At 37.7% G+C, this 18,685-nt stretch overlaps 3 protein-coding genes across 3 annotated transcripts; all 3 read right to left on the reverse strand.

The window, feature by feature from the left end:
- Window positions 1-64: 64 nt before the first annotated feature.
- On the reverse strand, window positions 65-2,513 carry LOC149776713 (uncharacterized). Its single transcript, XM_089941344.1, has 2 exons — window positions 1,352-2,513; window positions 65-189 (listed from the first exon to the last, which is right to left on the reverse strand). The coding sequence occupies exons 1-2, from the start codon at window positions 2,469-2,471 to the stop codon at window positions 65-67; spliced, it is 1,245 nt and encodes a 414-aa protein (XP_089797470.1). The 5' UTR covers window positions 2,472-2,513.
- Window positions 2,514-8,320: 5,807 nt separating this feature from the next.
- Window positions 8,321-9,509, reverse strand: LOC149776714 (uncharacterized). Its single transcript, XM_089941242.1, has one exon. It carries the CDS (start codon window positions 9,491-9,493, stop codon window positions 8,336-8,338), a length of 1,158 nt encoding a protein of 385 aa, XP_089797368.1. The 5' UTR covers window positions 9,494-9,509; the 3' UTR covers window positions 8,321-8,335.
- A 2,322-nt stretch (window positions 9,510-11,831) lies between these two features.
- On the reverse strand, window positions 11,832-13,020 carry LOC149776715 (uncharacterized). Its single transcript, XM_089941243.1, has one exon. The coding sequence runs from the start codon at window positions 13,002-13,004 to the stop codon at window positions 11,847-11,849; it is 1,158 nt and encodes a 385-aa protein (XP_089797369.1). The 5' UTR covers window positions 13,005-13,020; the 3' UTR covers window positions 11,832-11,846.
- Window positions 13,021-18,685: the final 5,665 nt, after the last annotated feature.

The following is an 18,685-nucleotide window of genomic DNA, read 5'->3' on the forward strand; positions in this document are numbered from 1 at the left end:
GTTTGAAGGACTATTTCAGAATGATATCCTGTATAAGAATGATAAAGTTATAGGAATAAAAAAACTAATTCCATGCAATTTTAGTAGAGCTAATACCTGGTGTTGGTGTCGTGTTTGTAGATGTTCCAGGTGAAGTTGTTGTTGGAGGTACTCCAGTTGTCCCAGTTGTAGTGGTGCCTGGCCCAGTGACTGTATAACAAAGAATGAAAGACTAAGGCATGTTTTCATCTACAAATGGCTTAAACAATTATAAACTAATTTTTGGGAATCATGCACAATCAAAATTGGACCTTCAAGTTGAAAAAGGGTCTGATTACTTATCGACCACTTCCTTTATCAGGACAGCTAATGCCAATTGTGAAATATTTAGAACTATTCTTCACCCCCAACTCAACAAAAGCATTCAAATTCCATTTCATCAATTACAAACTGCATAATTATCACCATATTTGTTGATACATTTCAGGGTTATTATGACAACTGTCATGTGTTTGTCCACAAGCCTATATATATCATCCTTGCTCTCCTGAATAAATGGGTGCAACTTCAGTCACTTTTGTCATGTTGCCCCTTTGGTAACTATCTGGAAGATGTTTATTATAATTGAATCACAATAATGGGGTGCATGGGAAGGAATCAGAAATCAAATACCCACTACTTTCAATGACAATCAAGTTTTCCAACAGTGTTTCAACTATCTTTATATCATTATGTACTCATAACAAGAAGATGCATCAAAGATGTGATGGATTTTGCATTACAATCCTGGGCTCAATGTCTGGTGTATGGGCATATGCATCCAAAAGCATTGGAATCTGGCATGTCATGCACTGCAGTTGTATAACATAATTTATTATATTGAACTAATAATGCAAAAGCAATACCATATACTGCCAATGTCGGTGAGATTTAGTTCTTCGTTTCAAGGGAAAACTAATAGGGGGAACAGTGATGTGATGCTATGTTTATCTGATGATGATGGTCATAACAGATCCTAAATTACATGGCAATCAACTGACTTATGTCTTAAAATATGTAAATACAAAATTCAAAAAGACAGGATGCAGACAAGCTTGTACAAAACTCTTGCACAATTACATGAGCATAATAATTTGTCAATATATAAGTCTTCAGATCAAGACCAAAAATATTTACAAAGTTTCATCACAATCCACAAAATACAGTTTCATCAATGAGGTACTGTACCAGGTGAATAGATGGTGGGATGGATGGACAGATGGAATTAAGAGGATTCCTATAATGCTAAGCACACATATTGGCTGCAGTAAAAACAACACATATACATTCCTAAATTAATTATAGTAACTGTGACATTTAGAGAAAAGAGTACCTGTAGTCGTTGGAGGAGCTGTAGTAGTTGTTTGCACTGGTGTAGTGGTAGTTGGAACAACTGTTGTTGTTGCTGCAGTTGTGGTTGGTGCTACTGTTGTTGTATGTATGAATGTAGTTGTTGTTGGTGCAGATGTTGTCGTTCCTGCAGTGGTAGTTGTTGGTATTGTGGTAGTCGTTGGTGCTGCAGTAGTTGTGGGCACTTTTGTAGTCGTAGTTGGGACAGTTGTTGTTGGTGGTGCTGTGGTACTCGTTGGTGCCGAAGTAGTTGTTGGCACTGGTGTAGTGGTAGTTGGAGCAACTGTTGTTGTTACTCCAGTAGTGGTTGGTTGGAATGTTGTTGTTGGTACAGATGTTGTTGTTGTGGGTGCAACAGTTGTCGTTACACCTGTGGTAGTCGTTGCTTTTGTGGAAGTTGTTGGTGCTAAAGTAGTTGTTTGTATGGGTGTAGTTGTAGTTGGGGCAGATGTTGTCGTTGCTGCTGTGGTAGTTGTTGGTATTGTGGTAGTTGATGCTGAAGTAGTTGTTGGCACTTGTGTAGTTGTAGATGGTGCAGATGTTGTTGGTGCTGTGGTAGTTGTTTCCACTGGTGAAGTGGTAGTTGGAGCAACTGTAGTTGTGGCTGCAGTAGTGGTTGGTGCTAATGTGGTGGTTGTTGGTGCAGATGTTGTTGTTCCTGCAGTGGTAGTTGGTGGTATTATGGTAGTTGTTGGTGCTTCAGTAGTTGTTGACACTTTTGTAGTCGTGGTTGGGGCAGTTGTTGTTGGTGGTGCTGTGGTACTAGTTGGTGCAGGAGTAGTTGTTGGCACTAGTGTACTCGTAGTTGGAGCAACTGTTGTTGTTACTCCTGTAGTGGTTGGTTGGAATGTTGTTGTTGGTACATATGTAGTTGTTGTGGGTGCAACAGTTGTCGTTACACCTGTGCTAGTCGTTGCTTTTGTGGTAGTTGTTGGTGGTAAAGTAGTTGTTTGTATGGGTGTAGTCATAGTCGGGGCAGATGTTGTTGTTGCTGCTGTAGTAGTTGTAGGTACTGTGGTAGTTGGTGCTGTGGTGGTGGTTGGTGCTACGGTGGTTGTCTGTATGTATGTAGTTGTTGGTGGTGATGATGTGGGTGTATACATTTCTGTTGTCGTTCCTGAAAACAAACATATCCATCTTTTAAACTTTTGTCTTCCATCAAATGAGAAACAAATAAAACAACTTATAACAAGCAAAGCTTAAGTTTACAAGGAAGACAAGGAAGAACACATTCCCTTTCTATACCATTTATGTGCTATACTATATGCTTACTAAACAAACATGATGATGCATTCATCATAATTACATCACCATGCAAATGTCTTGATTAGTAGACATAAGGATCAAAGATTGCATATGTAGTAGTTATATTTTCCTGATAAACATTCAATTGATAGACATCACAAATATTGCTCTGGAAACAAGTGTGAATAATAGATTAACAGACAAAATCATAAAGCATATTTGAACTTTAAATTAAGCTCAACAGTCAAAGATGTATCTCTAATACCAATCAAATATATATAGTTTCAATCTGATAACAAGGCACTTTTCATGTTTTGACCTAGAACTGGAAACATGAAGATCATGGATGGAATCCTGGGCAGGTAAACTACAGACAATATATTGAAGCTGGTGAAATGTGCATAAATAGGATCAACAAACTACATGTATATCTAATAGTTTCTGGAATTATACCTTGTCAAATATGAAGGAAAGATTGTTTGAGAGACAGATAGACTGCTGGATAGATAGAACCTATTTCTTTATCTCTGACGAACTTCACTATTTGGGAGACAAAAACAGTATTGGAGACCAAGCATCACTACTTTGATTGGCATGGCATTATCAATGGGGTTTCTATGTAGTGTAGGCATTCTACAAATTGATAAGTCACAAACAAATACCTTGACAGTTTTGAGAGCCAACAGCAATGGCCTCTATGCATCCATTACATGAGTAAGTTCTACATTCATGTAATGTTCCCAGAGCACATAATTTAATTATACAACATCTCGTGTTAACCTGCTGTGCAAAGTCAGTATGCAGAATTATCACCATTCTTGCTACAATTTCATATGTTTTGAACCTTCATGGAAGAATCATATCACAGCAGAATAATACCTGAACCATCTAAATTAAAGTTTGAAGGACTATTTCAGAATGATATCCTGTATAAGAATGATAAAGTTATAGGAATAAAAAAACTAATTCCATGCAATTTTAGTAGAGCTAATACCTGGTGTTGGTGTCGTGTTTGTAGATGTTCCAGGTGAAGTTGTTGTTGGAGGTACTCCAGTTGTCCCAGTTGTAGTGGTGCCTGGCCCAGTGACTGTATAACAAAGAATGAAAGACTAAGGCATGTTTTCATCTACAAATGGCTTAAACAATTATAAACTAATTTTTGGGAATCATGCACAATCAAAATTGGACCTTCAAGTTGAAAAAGGGTCTGATTACTTATCGACCACTTCCTTTATCAGGACAGCTAATGCCAATTGTGAAATATTTAGAACTATTCTTCACCCCCAACTCAACAAAAGCATTCAAATTCCATTTCATCAATTACAAACTGCATAATTATCACCATATTTGTTGATACATTTCAGGGTTATTATGACAACTGTCATGTGTTTGTCCACAAGCCTATATATATCATCCTTGCTCTCCTGAATAAATGGGTGCAACTTCAGTCACTTTTGTCATGTTGCCCCTTTGGTAACTATCTGGAAGATGTTTATTATAATTGAATCACAATAATGGGGTGCATGGGAAGGAATCAGAAATCAAATACCCACTACTTTCAATGACAATCAAGTTTTCCAACAGTGTTTCAACTATCTTTATATCATTATGTACTCATAACAAGAAGATGCATCAAAGATGTGATGGATTTTGCATTACAATCCTGGGCTCAATGTCTAGTGTATGGGCATATGCATCCAAAAGCATTGGAATCTGGCATGTCAGGCACTGCAGTTGTATAACATAATTTATTATATTGAACTAATAATGCAAAAGCAATCCCATATACTGCCAATGTCGGTGAGATTTAGTTCTTTGTTTCAAGGGAAAACTAATAGGGGGAACAGTGATGTGATGCTATGTTTATCTGATGATGATGGTCATAACAGATCCTAAATTACATGGCAATCAACTGACTTATGTCTTAAAATATGCAAATACAAAATTCAAAAAGACAGGATGCAGACAAGCTTGTACAAAACTCTTGCACAATTACATGAGCATAATAATTTGTCAATATATAAGTCTTCAGATCAAGACCAAAAATATTTACAAAGTTTCATCACAATCCACAAAATACAGTTTCATCAATGAGGTACTGTACCAGGTGAATAGATGGTGGGATGGATGGACAGATGGAATTAAGAGGATTCCTATAATGCTAAGCACACATATTGGCTGCAGTAAAAACAACACATATACATTCCTAAATTAATTATAGTAACTGTGACATTTAGAGAAAAGAGTACCTGTAGTTGTTGGAGGAGCTGTAGTAGTTGTTTGCACTGGTGTAGTGGTAGTTGGAACAACTGTTGTTGTTGCTGCAGTTGTGGTTGGTGCTACTGTTGTTGTATGTATGAATGTAGTTGTTGTTGGTGCAGATGTTGTCGTTCCTGCAGTGGTAGTTGTTGGTATTGTAGTAGTCGTTGGTGCTGCAGTAGTTGTGGGCACTTTTGTAGTCGTAGTTGGGACAGTTGTTGTTGGTGGTGCTGTGGTACTCGTTGGTGCCGAAGTAGTTGTTGGCACTGGTGTAGTGGTAGTTGGAGCAACTGTTGTTGTTACTCCAGTAGTGGTTGGTTGGAATGTTGTTGTTGGTACAGATGTTGTTGTTGTGGGTGCAACAGTTGTCGTTACACCTGTGGTAGTCGTTGCTTTTGTGGAAGTTGTTGGTGCTAAAGTAGTTGTTTGTATGGGTGTAGTTGTAGTTGGGGCAGATGTTGTCGTTGCTGCTGTGGTAGTTGTTGGTATTGTGGTAGTTGATGCTGAAGTAGTTGTTGGCACTTGTGTAGTTGTAGATGGTGCAGATGTTGTTGGTGCTGTGGTAGTTGTTTCCACTGGTGAAGTGGTAGTTGGAGCAACTGTAGTTGTGGCTGCAGTAGTGGTTGGTGCTAATGTGGTGGTTGTTGGTGCAGATGTTGTTGTTCCTGCAGTGGTAGTTGGTGGTATTATGGTAGTTGTTGGTGCTTCAGTAGTTGTTGACACTTTTGTAGTCGTGGTTGGGGCAGTTGTTGTTGTTGGTGCTGTGGTACTAGTTGGTGCAGGAGTAGTTGTTGGCACTAGTGTACTCGTAGTTGGAGCAACTGTTGTTGTTACTCCTGTAGTGGTTGGTTGGAATGTTGTTGTTGGTACATATGTAGTTGTTGTGGGTGCAACAGTTGTCGTTACACCTGTGGTAGTCGTTGCTTTTGTGGTAGTTGTTGGTGGTAAAGTAGTTGTTTGTATGGGTGTAGTCGTAGTCGGGGCAGATGTTGTTGTTGCTGCTGTAGTAGTTGTAGGTACTGTGGTAGTTGGTGCTGTGGTGGTGGTTGGTGCTACGGTGGTTGTCTGTATGTATGTAGTTGTTGGTGGTGATGATGTGGGTGTATACATTTCTGTTGTCGTTCCTGAAAACAAACATATCCATCTTTTAAATTTTTGTCTTCCATCAAATGAGAAACAAATAAAACAACTTATAACAAGCAAAGCTTAAGTTTACAAGGAAGACAAGGAAGAACACATTCCCTTTCTATACCATTTATGTGCTATACTATATGCTTACTAAACAAACATGATGATGCATTCATCATAATTACATCACCATGCGAATGTCTTGATTAGTAGACAAAAGGATCAAAGATTGCATATGTAGTAGTTATATTTTCCTGATAAACATTCAATTGATAGACATCACAAATATTGCTCTGGAAACAAGTGTGAATAATAGATTAACAGACAAAATCATAAAGCATATTTGAACTTTAAATTAAGCTCAACAGTCAAAGATGTATCTCTAATACCAATCAAATATATATAGTTTCAATCTGATAACAAGGCACTTTTCATGTTTTGACCTAGAACTGGAAACATGAAGATCATGGATGGAATCCTGGGCAGGTAAACTACAGACAATATATTGAAGCTGGTGAAATGTGCATAAATAGGATCAACAAACTACATGTATATCTAATAGTTTCTGGAATTATACCTTGTCAAATATGAAGGAAAGATTGTTTGAGAGACAGATAGACTGCTGGATAGATAGAACCTATTTCTTTATCTCTGACGAACTTCACTATTTGGGAGACAAAAACAGTATTGGAGACCAAGCATCACTACTTTGATTGGCATGGCATTATCAATGGGGTTTCTATGTAGTGTAGGCATTCTACAAATTGATAAGTCACAAACAAATACCTTGACAGTTTTGAGAGCCAACAGCAATGGCCTCTATGCATCCATTACATGAGTAAGTTCTACATTCATGTAATGTTCCCAGAGCACATAATTTAATTATACAACATCTCGTGTTAACCTGCTGTGCAAAGTCAGTATGCAGAATTATCACCATTCTTGCTACAATTTCATATGTTTTGAACCTTCATGGAAGAATCATATCACAGCAGAATAATACCTGAACCATCTAAATTAAAGTTTGAAGGACTATTTCAGAATGATATCCTGTATAAGAATGATAAAGTTATAGGAATAAAAAAACTAATTCCATGCAATTTTAGTAGAGCTAATACCTGGTGTTGGTGTCGTGTTTGTAGATGTTCCAGGTGAAGTTGTTGTTGGAGGTACTCCAGTTGTCCCAGTTGTAGTGGTGCCTGGCCCAGTGACTGTATAACAAAGAATGAAAGACTAAGGCATGTTTTCATCTACAAATGGCTTAAACAATTATAAACTAATTTTTGGGAATCATGCACAATCAAAATTGGACCTTCAAGTTGAAAAAGGGTCTGATTACTTATCGACCACTTCCTTTATCAGGACAGCTAATGCCAATTGTGAAATATTTAGAAGTATTCTTCACCCCCAACTCAACAAAAGCATTCAAATTCCATTTCATCAATTACAAACTGCATAATTATCACCATATTTGTTGATACATTTCAGGGTTATTATGACAACTGTCATGTGTTTGTCCACAAGCCTATATATATCATCCTTGCTCTCCTGAATAAATGGGTGCAACTTCAGTCACTTTTGTCATGTTGCCCCTTTGGTAACTATCTGGAAGATGTTTATTATAATTGAATCACAATAATGGGGTGCATGGGAAGGAATCAGAAATCAAATACCCACTACTTTCAATGACAATCAAGTTTTCCAACAGTGTTTCAACTATCTTTATATCATTATGTACTCATAACAAGAAGATGCATCAAAGATGTGATGGATTTTGCATTACAATCCTGGGCTCAATGTCTGGTGTATGGGCATATGCATCCAAAAGCATTGGAATCTGGCATGTCATGCACTGCAGTTGTATAACATAATTTATTATATTGAACTAATAATGCAAAAGCAATACCATATACTGCCAATGTCGGTGAGATTTAGTTCTTCGTTTCAAGGGAAAACTAATAGGGGGAACAGTGATGTGATGCTATGTTTATCTGATGATGATGGTCATAACAGATCCTAAATTACATGGCAATCAACTGACTTATGTCTTAAAATATGTAAATACAAGATTCAAAAAGACAGGATGCAGACAAGCTTGTACAAAACTCTTGCACAATTACATGAGCATAATAATTTGTCAATATATAAGTCTTCAGATCAAGACCAAAAATATTTACAAAGTTTCATCACAATCCACAAAATACAGTTTCATCAATGAGGTACTGTACCAGGTGAATAGATGGTGGGATGGATGGACAGATGGAATTAAGAGGATTCCTATAATGCTAAGCACACATATTGGCTGCAGTAAAAACAACACATATACATTCCTAAATTAATTATAGTAACTGTGACATTTAGAGAAAAGAGTACCTGTAGTTGTTGGAGGAGCTGTAGTAGTTGTTTGCACTGGTGTAGTGGTAGTTGGAACAACTGTTGTTGTTGCTGCAGTTGTGGTTGGTGCTACTGTTGTTGTATGTATGAATGTAGTTGTTGTTGGTGCAGATGTTGTCGTTCCTGCAGTGGTTGTTGTTGGTATTGTGGTAGTCGTTGGTGCTGCAGTAGTTGTGGGCACTTTTGTAGTCGTAGTTGGGACAGTTGTTGTTGGTGGTGCTGTGGTACTCGTTGGTGCCGAAGTAGTTGTTGGCACTGGTGTAGTGGTAGTTGGAGCAACTGTTGTTGTTACTCCAGTAGTGGTTGGTTGGAATGTTGTTGTTGGTACAGATGTTGTTGTTGTGGGTGCAACAGTTGTCGCTACACCTGTGGTAGTCGTTGCTTTTGTGGAAGTTGTTGGTGCTAAAGTAGTTGTTTGTATGGGTGTAGTTGTAGTTGGGGCAGATGTTGTCGTTGCTGCTGTGGTAGTTGTTGGTATTGTGGTAGTTGATGCTGAAGTAGTTGTTGGCACTTGTGTAGTTGTAGATGGTGCAGATGTTGTTGGTGCTGTGGTAGTTGTTTCCACTGGTGAAGTGGTAGTTGGAGCAACTGTAGTTGTGGCTGCAGTAGTGGTTGGTGCTAATGTGGTGGTTGTTGGTGCAGATGTTGTTGTTCCTGCAGTGGTAGTTGGTGGTATTATGGTAGTTGTTGGTGCTTCAGTAGTTGTTGACACTTTTGTAGTCGTGGTTGGGGCAGTTGTTGTTGGTGGTGCTGTGGTACTAGTTGGTGCAGGAGTAGTTGTTGGCACTAGTGTACTCGTAGTTGGAGCAACTGTTGTTGTTACTCCTGTAGTGGTTGGTTGGAATCTTGTTGTTGGTACATATGTAGTTGTTGTGGGTGCAACAGTTGTCGTTACACCTGTGGTAGTCGTTGCTTTTGTGGTAGTTGTTGGTGGTAAAGTAGTTGTTTGTATGGGTGTAGTCGTAGTCGGGGCAGATGTTGTTGTTGCTGCTGTAGTAGTTGTAGGTACTGTGGTAGTTGGTGCTGTGGTGGTGGTTGGTGCTACGGTGGTTGTCTGTATGTATGTAGTTGTTGGTGGTGATGATGTGGGTGTATACATTTCTGTTGTCGTTCCTGAAAACAAACATATCCATCTTTTAAATTTTTGTCTTCCATCAAATGAGAAACAAATAAAACAACTTATAACAAGCAAAGCTTAAGTTTACAAGGAAGACAAGGAAGAACACATTCCCTTTCTATACCATTTATGTGCTATACTATATGCTTACTAAACAAACATGATGATGCATTCATCATAATTACATCACCATGCGAATGTCTTGATTAGTAGACAAAAGGATCAAAGATTGCATATGTAGTAGTTATATTTTCCTGATAAACATTCAATTGATAGACATCACAAATATTGCTCTGGAAACAAGTGTGAATAATAGATTAACAGACAAAATCATAAAGCATATTTGAACTTTAAATTAAGCTCAACAGTCAAAGATGTATCTCTAATACCAATCAAATATATATAGTTTCAATCTGATAACAAGGCACTTTTCATGTTTTGACCTAGAACTGGAAACATGAAGATCATGGATGGAATCCTGGGCAGGTAAACTACAGACAATATATTGAAGCTGGTGAAATGTGCATAAATAGGATCAACAAACTACATGTATATCTAATAGTTTCTGGAATTATACCTTGTCAAATATGAAGGAAAGATTGTTTGACAGACAGATAGACTGCTGGATAGATAGAACCTATTTCTTTATCTCTGACGAACTTCACTATTTGGGAGACAAAAACAGTATTGGAGACCAAGCATCACTACTTTGATTGGCATGGCATTATCAATGGGGTTTCTATGTAGTGTAGGCATTCTACAAATTGATAAGTCACAAACAAATACCTTGACAGTTTTGAGAGCCAACAGCAATGGCCTCTATGCATCCATTACATGAGTAAGTTCTACATTCATGTAATGTTCCCAGAGCACATAATTTAATTATACAACATCTCGTGTTAACCTGCTGTGCAAAGTCAGTATGCAGAATTATCACCATTCTTGCTACAATTTCATATGTTTTGAACCTTCATGGAAGAATCATATCACAGCAGAATAATACCTGAACCATCTAAATTAAAGTTTGAAGGACTATTTCAGAATGATATCCTGTATAAGAATGATAAAGTTATAGGAATAAAAAAACTAATTCCATGCAATTTTAGTAGAGCTAATACCTGGTGTTGGTGTCGTGTTTGTAGATGTTCCAGGTGAAGTTGTTGTTGGAGGTACTCCAGTTGTCCCAGTTGTAGTGGTGCCTGGCCCAGTGACTGTATAACAAAGAATGAAAGACTAAGGCATGTTTTCATCTACAAATGGCTTAAACAATTATAAACTAATTTTTGGGAATCATGCACAATCAAAATTGGACCTTCAAGTTGAAAAAGGGTCTGATTACTTATCGACCACTTCCTTTATCAGGACAGCTAATGCCAATTGTGAAATATTTAGAACTATTCTTCACCCCCAACTCAACAAAAGCATTCAAATTCCATTTCATCAATTACAAACTGCATAATTATCACCATATTTGTTGATACATTTCAGGGTTATTATGACAACTGTCATGTGTTTGTCCACAAGCCTATATATATCATCCTTGCTCTCCTGAATAAATGGGTGCAACTTCAGTCACTTTTGTCATGTTGCCCCTTTGGTAACTATCTGGAAGATGTTTATTATAATTGAATCACAATAATGGGGTGCATGGGAAGGAATCAGAAATCAAATACCCACTACTTTCAATGACAATCAAGTTTTCCAACAGTGTTTCAACTATCTTTATATCATTATGTACTCATAACAAGAAGATGCATCAAAGATGTGATGGATTTTGCATTACAATCCTGGGCTCAATGTCTAGTGTATGGGCATATGCATCCAAAAGCATTGGAATCTGGCATGTCAGGCACTGCAGTTGTATAACATAATTTATTATATTGAACTAATAATGCAAAAGCAATCCCATATACTGCCAATGTCGGTGAGATTTAGTTCTTTGTTTCAAGGGAAAACTAATAGGGGGAACAGTGATGTGATGCTATGTTTATCTGATGATGATGGTCATAACAGATCCTAAATTACATGGCAATCAACTGACTTATGTCTTAAAATATGCAAATACAAAATTCAAAAAGACAGGATGCAGACAAGCTTGTACAAAACTCTTGCACAATTACATGAGCATAATAATTTGTCAATATATAAGTCTTCAGATCAAGACCAAAAATATTTACAAAGTTTCATCACAATCCACAAAATACAGTTTCATCAATGAGGTACTGTACCAGGTGAATAGATGGTGGGATGGATGGACAGATGGAATTAAGAGGATTCCTATAATGCTAAGCACACATATTGGCTGCAGTAAAAACAACACATATACATTCCTAAATTAATTATAGTAACTGTGACATTTAGAGAAAAGAGTACCTGTAGTTGTTGGAGGAGCTGTAGTAGTTGTTTGCACTGGTGTAGTGGTAGTTGGAACAACTGTTGTTGTTGCTGCAGTTGTGGTTGGTGCTACTGTTGTTGTATGTATGAATGTAGTTGTTGTTGGTGCAGATGTTGTCGTTCCTGCAGTGGTAGTTGTTGGTATTGTAGTAGTCGTTGGTGCTGCAGTAGTTGTGGGCACTTTTGTAGTCGTAGTTGGGACAGTTGTTGTTGGTGGTGCTGTGGTACTCGTTGGTGCCGAAGTAGTTGTTGGCACTGGTGTAGTGGTAGTTGGAGCAACTGTTGTTGTTACTCCAGTAGTGGTTGGTTGGAATGTTGTTGTTGGTACAGATGTTGTTGTTGTGGGTGCAACAGTTGTCGTTACACCTGTGGTAGTCGTTGCTTTTGTGGAAGTTGTTGGTGCTAAAGTAGTTGTTTGTATGGGTGTAGTTGTAGTTGGGGCAGATGTTGTCGTTGCTGCTGTGGTAGTTGTTGGTATTGTGGTAGTTGATGCTGAAGTAGTTGTTGGCACTTGTGTAGTTGTAGATGGTGCAGATGTTGTTGGTGCTGTGGTAGTTGTTTCCACTGGTGAAGTGGTAGTTGGAGCAACTGTAGTTGTGGCTGCAGTAGTGGTTGGTGCTAATGTGGTGGTTGTTGGTGCAGATGTTGTTGTTCCTGCAGTGGTAGTTGGTGGTATTATGGTAGTTGTTGGTGCTTCAGTAGTTGTTGACACTTTTGTAGTCGTGGTTGGGGCAGTTGTTGTTGGTGGTGCTGTGGTACTAGTTGGTGCAGGAGTAGTTGTTGGCACTAGTGTACTCGTAGTTGGAGCAACTGTTGTTGTTACTCCTGTAGTGGTTGGTTGGAATCTTGTTGTTGGTACATATGTAGTTGTTGTGGGTGCAACAGTTGTCGTTACACCTGTGGTAGTCATTGCTTTTGTGGTAGTTGTTGGTGGTAAAGTAGTTGTTTGTATGGGTGTAGTCGTAGTCGGGGCAGATGTTGTTGTTGCTGCTGTAGTAGTTGTAGGTACTGTGGTAGTTGGTGCTGTGGTGGTGGTTGGTGCTACGGTGGTTGTCTGTATGTATGTAGTTGTTGGTGGTGATGATGTGGGTGTATACATTTCTGTTGTCGTTCCTGAAAACAAACATATCCATCTTTTAAATTTTTGTCTTCCATCAAATGAGAAACAAATAAAACAACTTATAACAAGCAAAGCTTAAGTTTACAAGGAAGACAAGGAAGAACACATTCCCTTTCTATACCATTTATGTGCTATACTATATGCTTACTAAACAAACATGATGATGCATTCATCATAATTACATCACCATGCGAATGTCTTGATTAGTAGACAAAAGGATCAAAGATTGCATATGTAGTAGTTATATTTTCCTGATAAACATTCAATTGATAGACATCACAAATATTGCTCTGGAAACAAGTGTGAATAATAGATTAACAGACAAAATCATAAAGCATATTTGAACTTTAAATTAAGCTCAACAGTCAAAGATGTATCTCTAATACCAATCAAATATATATAGTTTCAATCTGATAACAAGGCACTTTTCATGTTTTGACCTAGAACTGGAAACATGAAGATCATGGATGGAATCCTGGGCAGGTAAACTACAGACAATATATTGAAGCTGGTGAAATGTGCATAAATAGGATCAACAAACTACATGTATATCTAATAGTTTCTGGAATTATACCTTGTCAAATATGAAGGAAAGATTGTTTGAGAGACAGATAGACTGCTGGATAGATAGAACCTATTTCTTTATCTCTGACGAACTTCACTATTTGGGAGACAAAAACAGTATTGGAGACCAAGCATCACTACTTTGATTGGCATGGCATTATCAATGGGGTTTCTATGTAGTGTAGGCATTCTACAAATTGATAAGTCACAAACAAATACCTTGACAGTTTTGAGAGCCAACAGCAATGGCCTCTATGCATCCATTACATGAGTAAGTTCTACATTCATGTAATGTTCCCAGAGCACATAATTTAATTATACAACATCTCGTGTTAACCTGCTGTGCAAAGTCAGTATGCAGAATTATCACCATTCTTGCTACAATTTCATATGTTTTGAACCTTCATGGAAGAATCATATCACAGCAGAATAATACCTGAACCATCTAAATTAAAGTTTGAAGGACTATTTCAGAATGATATCCTGTATAAGAATGATAAAGTTATAGGAATAAAAAAACTAATTCCATGCAATTTTAGTAGAGCTAATACCTGGTGTTGGTGTCGTGTTTGTAGATGTTCCAGGTGAAGTTGTTGTTGGAGGTACTCCAGTTGTCCCAGTTGTAGTGGTGCCTGGCCCAGTGACTGTATAACAAAGAATGAAAGACTAAGGCATGTTTTCATCTACAAATGGCTTAAACAATTATAAACTAATTTTTGGGAATCATGCACAATCAAAATTGGACCTTCAAGTTGAAAAAGGGTCTGATTACTTATCGACCACTTCCTTTATCAGGACAGCTAATGCCAATTGTGAAATATTTAGAACTATTCTTCACCCCCAACTCAACAAAAGCATTCAAATTCCATTTCATCAATTACAAACTGCATAATTATCACCATATTTGTTGATACATTTCAGGGTTATTATGACAACTGTCATGTGTTTGTCCACAAGCCTATATATATCATCCTTGCTCTCCTGAATAAATGGGTGCAACTTCAGTCACTTTTGTCATGTTGCCCCTTTGGTAACTATCTGGAAGATGTTTATTATAATTGAATCACAATAATGGGGTGCATGGGAAGGAATCAGAAATCAAATACCCACTACTTTCAATGACAATCAAGTTTTCCAACAGTGTTTCAACTATCTTTATATCATTATGTACTCATAACAAGAAGATGCATCAAAGATGTGATGGATTTTGCATTACAATCCTGGGCTCAATGTCTGGTGTATGGGCATATGCATCCAAAAGCATTGGAATCTGGCATGTCAGGCACTGCAGTTGTATAACATAATTTATTATATTGAACTAATAATGCAAAAGCAATACCATATACTGCCAATGTCGGTGAGATTTAGTTCTTCGTTTCATGGGAAAACTAATAGGGGGAACAGTGATGTGATGCTATGTTTATCTGATGATGATGGTCATAACAGATCCTAAATTACATGGCAATCAACTGACTTATGTCTTAAAATATGTAAATACAAAATTCAAAAAGACAGGATGCAGACAAGCTTGTACAAAACTCTTGCACAATTACATGAGCATAATAATTTGTCAATATATAAGTCTTCAGATCAAGACCAAAAATATTTACAAAGTTTCATCACAATCCACAAAATACAGTTTCATCAATGAGGTACTGTACCAGGTGAATAGATGGTGGGATGGATGGACAGATGGAATTAAGAGGATTCCTATAATGCTAAGCACACATATTGGCTGCAGTAAAAACAACACATATACATTCCTAAATTAATTATAGTAACTGTGACATTTAGAGAAAAGAGTACCTGTAGTTGTTGGAGGAGCTGTAGTAGTTGTTTGCACTGGTGTAGTGGTAGTTGGAACAACTGTTGTTGTTGCTGCAGTTGTGGTTGGTGCTACTGTTGTTGTATGTATGAATGTAGTTGTTGTTGGTGCAGATGTTGTCGTTCCTGCAGTGGTTGTTGTTGGTATTGTGGTAGTCGTTGGTGCTGCAGTAGTTGTGGGCACTTTTGTAGTCGTAGTTGGGACAGTTGTTGTTGGTGGTGCTGTTGTACTCGTTGGTGCCGAAGTAGTTGTTGGCACTGGTGTAGTGGTAGTTGGAGCAACTGTTGTTGTTACTCCAGTAGTGGTTGGTTGGAATGTTGTTGTTGGTACAGATGTTGTTGTTGTGGGTGCAACAGTTGTCGTTACACCTGTGGTAGTCGTTGCTTTTGTGGAAGTTGTTGGTGCTAAAGTAGTTGTTTGTATGGGTGTAGTTGTAGTTGGGGCAGATGTTGTCGTTGCTGCTGTGGTAGTTGTTGGTATTGTGGTAGTTGATGCTGAAGTAGTTGTTGGCACTTGTGTAGTTGTAGATGGTGCAGATGTTGTTGGTGCTGTGGTAGTTGTTTCCACTGGTGAAGTGGTAGTTGGAGCAACTGTAGTTGTGGCTGCAGTAGTGGTTGGTGCTAATGTGGTGGTTGTTGGTGCAGATGTTGTTGTTCCTGCAGTGGTAGTTGGTGGTATTATGGTAGTTGTTGGTGCTTCAGTAGTTGTTGACACTTTTGTAGTCGTGGTTGGGGCAGTTGTCGTTGGTGGTGCTGTGGTACTAGTTGGTGCAGGAGTAGTTGTTGGCACTAGTGTACTCGTAGTTGGAGCAACTGTTGTTGTTACTCCTGTAGTGGTTGGTTGGAATGTTGTTGTTGGTACATATGTAGTTGTTGTGGGTGCAACAGTTGTCGTTACACCTGTGGTAGTCGTTGCTTTTGTGGTAGTTGTTGGTGGTAAAGTAGTTGTTTGTATGGGTGTAGTCGTAGTCGGGGCAGATGTTGTTGTTGCTGCTGTAGTAGTTGTAGGTACTGTGGTAGTTGGTGCTGTGGTGGTGGTTGGTGCTACGGTGGTTGTCTGTATGTATGTAGTTGTTGGTGGTGATGATGTGGGTGTATACATTTCTGTTGTCGTTCCTGAAAACAAACATATCCATCTTTTAAACTTTTGTCTTCCATCAAATGAGAAACAAATAAAACAACTTATAACAAGCAAAGCTTAAGTTTACAAGGAAGACAAGGAAGAACACATTCCCTTTCTATACCATTTATGTGCTATACTATATGCTTACTAAACAAACATGATGATGCATTCATCATAATTACATCACCATGCGAATGTCTTGATTAGTAGACAAAAGGATCAAAGATTGCATATGTAGTAGTTATATTTTCCTGATAAACATTCAATTGATAGACATCACAAATATTGCTCTGGAAACAAGTGTGAATAATAGATTAACAGACAAAATCATAAAGCATATTTGAACTTTAAATTAAGCTCAACAGTCAAAGATGTATCTCTAATACCAATCAAATATATATAGTTTCAATCTGATAACAAGGCACTTTTCATGTTTTGACCTAGAACTGGAAACATGAAGATCATGGATGGAATCCTGGGCAGGTAAACTACAGACAATATATTGAAGCTGGTGAAATGTGCATAAATAGGATCAACAAACTACATGTATATCTAATAGTTTCTGGAATTATACCTTGTCAAATATGAAGGAAAGATTGTTTGAGAGACAGATAGACTGCTGGATAGATATAACCTATTTCTTTATCTCTGACGAACTTCACTATTTGGGAGACAAAAACAGTATTGGAGACCAAGCATCACTACTTTGATTGGCATGGCATTATCAATGGGGATTCTATGTAGTGTAGGCATTCTACAAATTGATAAGTCACAAACAAATACCTTGACAGTTTTGAGAGCCAACAGCAATGGCCTCTATGCATCCATTACATGAGTAAGTTCTACATTCATGTAATGTTCCCAGAGCACATAATTTAATTATACAACATCTCGTGTTAACCTGCTGTGCAAAGTCAGTATGCAGAATTATCACCATTCTTGCTACAATTTCATATGTTTTGAACCTTCATGGAAGAATCATATCACAGCAGAATAATACCTGAACCATCTAAATTAAAGTTTGAAGGACTATTTCAGAATGATATCCTGTATAAGAATGATAAAGTTATAGGAATAAAAAAACTAATTCCATGCAATTTTAGTAGACCTAGTACCTGGTGTTGGTGTCGTGTTTGTAGATGTTCCAGGTGAAGTTGTTGTTGGAGGTACTCCAGTTGTCCCAGTTGTAGTGGTGCCTGGCCCAGTGACTGTATAACAAAGAATGAAACACTAAGGCATGTTTTCATCTACAAATGGCTTAAACAATTATAAACTAATTTTTGGGAATCATGCACAATCAAAATTGGACCTTCAAGTTGAAAAAGGGTCTGATTACTTATCGACCACTTCCTTTATCAGGACAGCTAATGCCAATTGTGAAATATTTAGAACTATTCTTCACCCCCAACTCAACAAAAGCATTCAAATTCCATTTCATCAATTACAAACTGCATAATTATCACCATATTTGTTGATACATTTCAGGGTTATTATGATAACTGTCATGTGTTTGTCCACAAGCCTATATATATCATCCTTGCTCTCCTGAATAAATGGGTGCAACTTCAGTCACTTTTGTCATGTTGCCCCTTTGGTAACTATCTGGAAGATGTTTATTATAATTGAATCACAATAATGGGGTGCATGGGAAGGAATCAGAAATCAAATACCCACTACTTTCAATGACAATCAAGTTTTCCAACAGTGTTTCAACTATCTTTATATCATTATGTACTCATAACAAGAAGATGCATCAAAGATGTGATGGATTTTGCATTACAATCCTGGGCTCAATGTCTGGTGTATGGGCATATGCATCCAAAAGCATTGGAATCTGGCATGTCAGGCACTGCAGTTGTATAACATAATTTATTATATTGAACTAATAATGCAAAAGCAATACCATATACTGCCAATGTCGGTGAGATTTAGTTCTTCGTTTCAAGGGAAAACTAATAGGGGGAACAGTGATGTGATGCTATGTTTATCTGATGATGATGGTCATAACAGATCCTAAATTACATGGCAATCAACTGACTTATGTCTCAAAATATGCAAATACAAAATTCAAAAAGACAGGATGCAGACAAGCTTGTACAAAACTCTTGCACAATTACATGAGCATAATAATTTGTCAATATATAAGTCT

Source organism: Sinohyriopsis cumingii, chromosome 18 (assembly GCF_028554795.1).
Source record: "Sinohyriopsis cumingii isolate HCF-2022 chromosome 18, ASM2855479v2, whole genome shotgun sequence".
NCBI classification, from domain to species: domain Eukaryota; kingdom Metazoa; phylum Mollusca; class Bivalvia; order Unionida; family Unionidae; genus Sinohyriopsis; species Sinohyriopsis cumingii.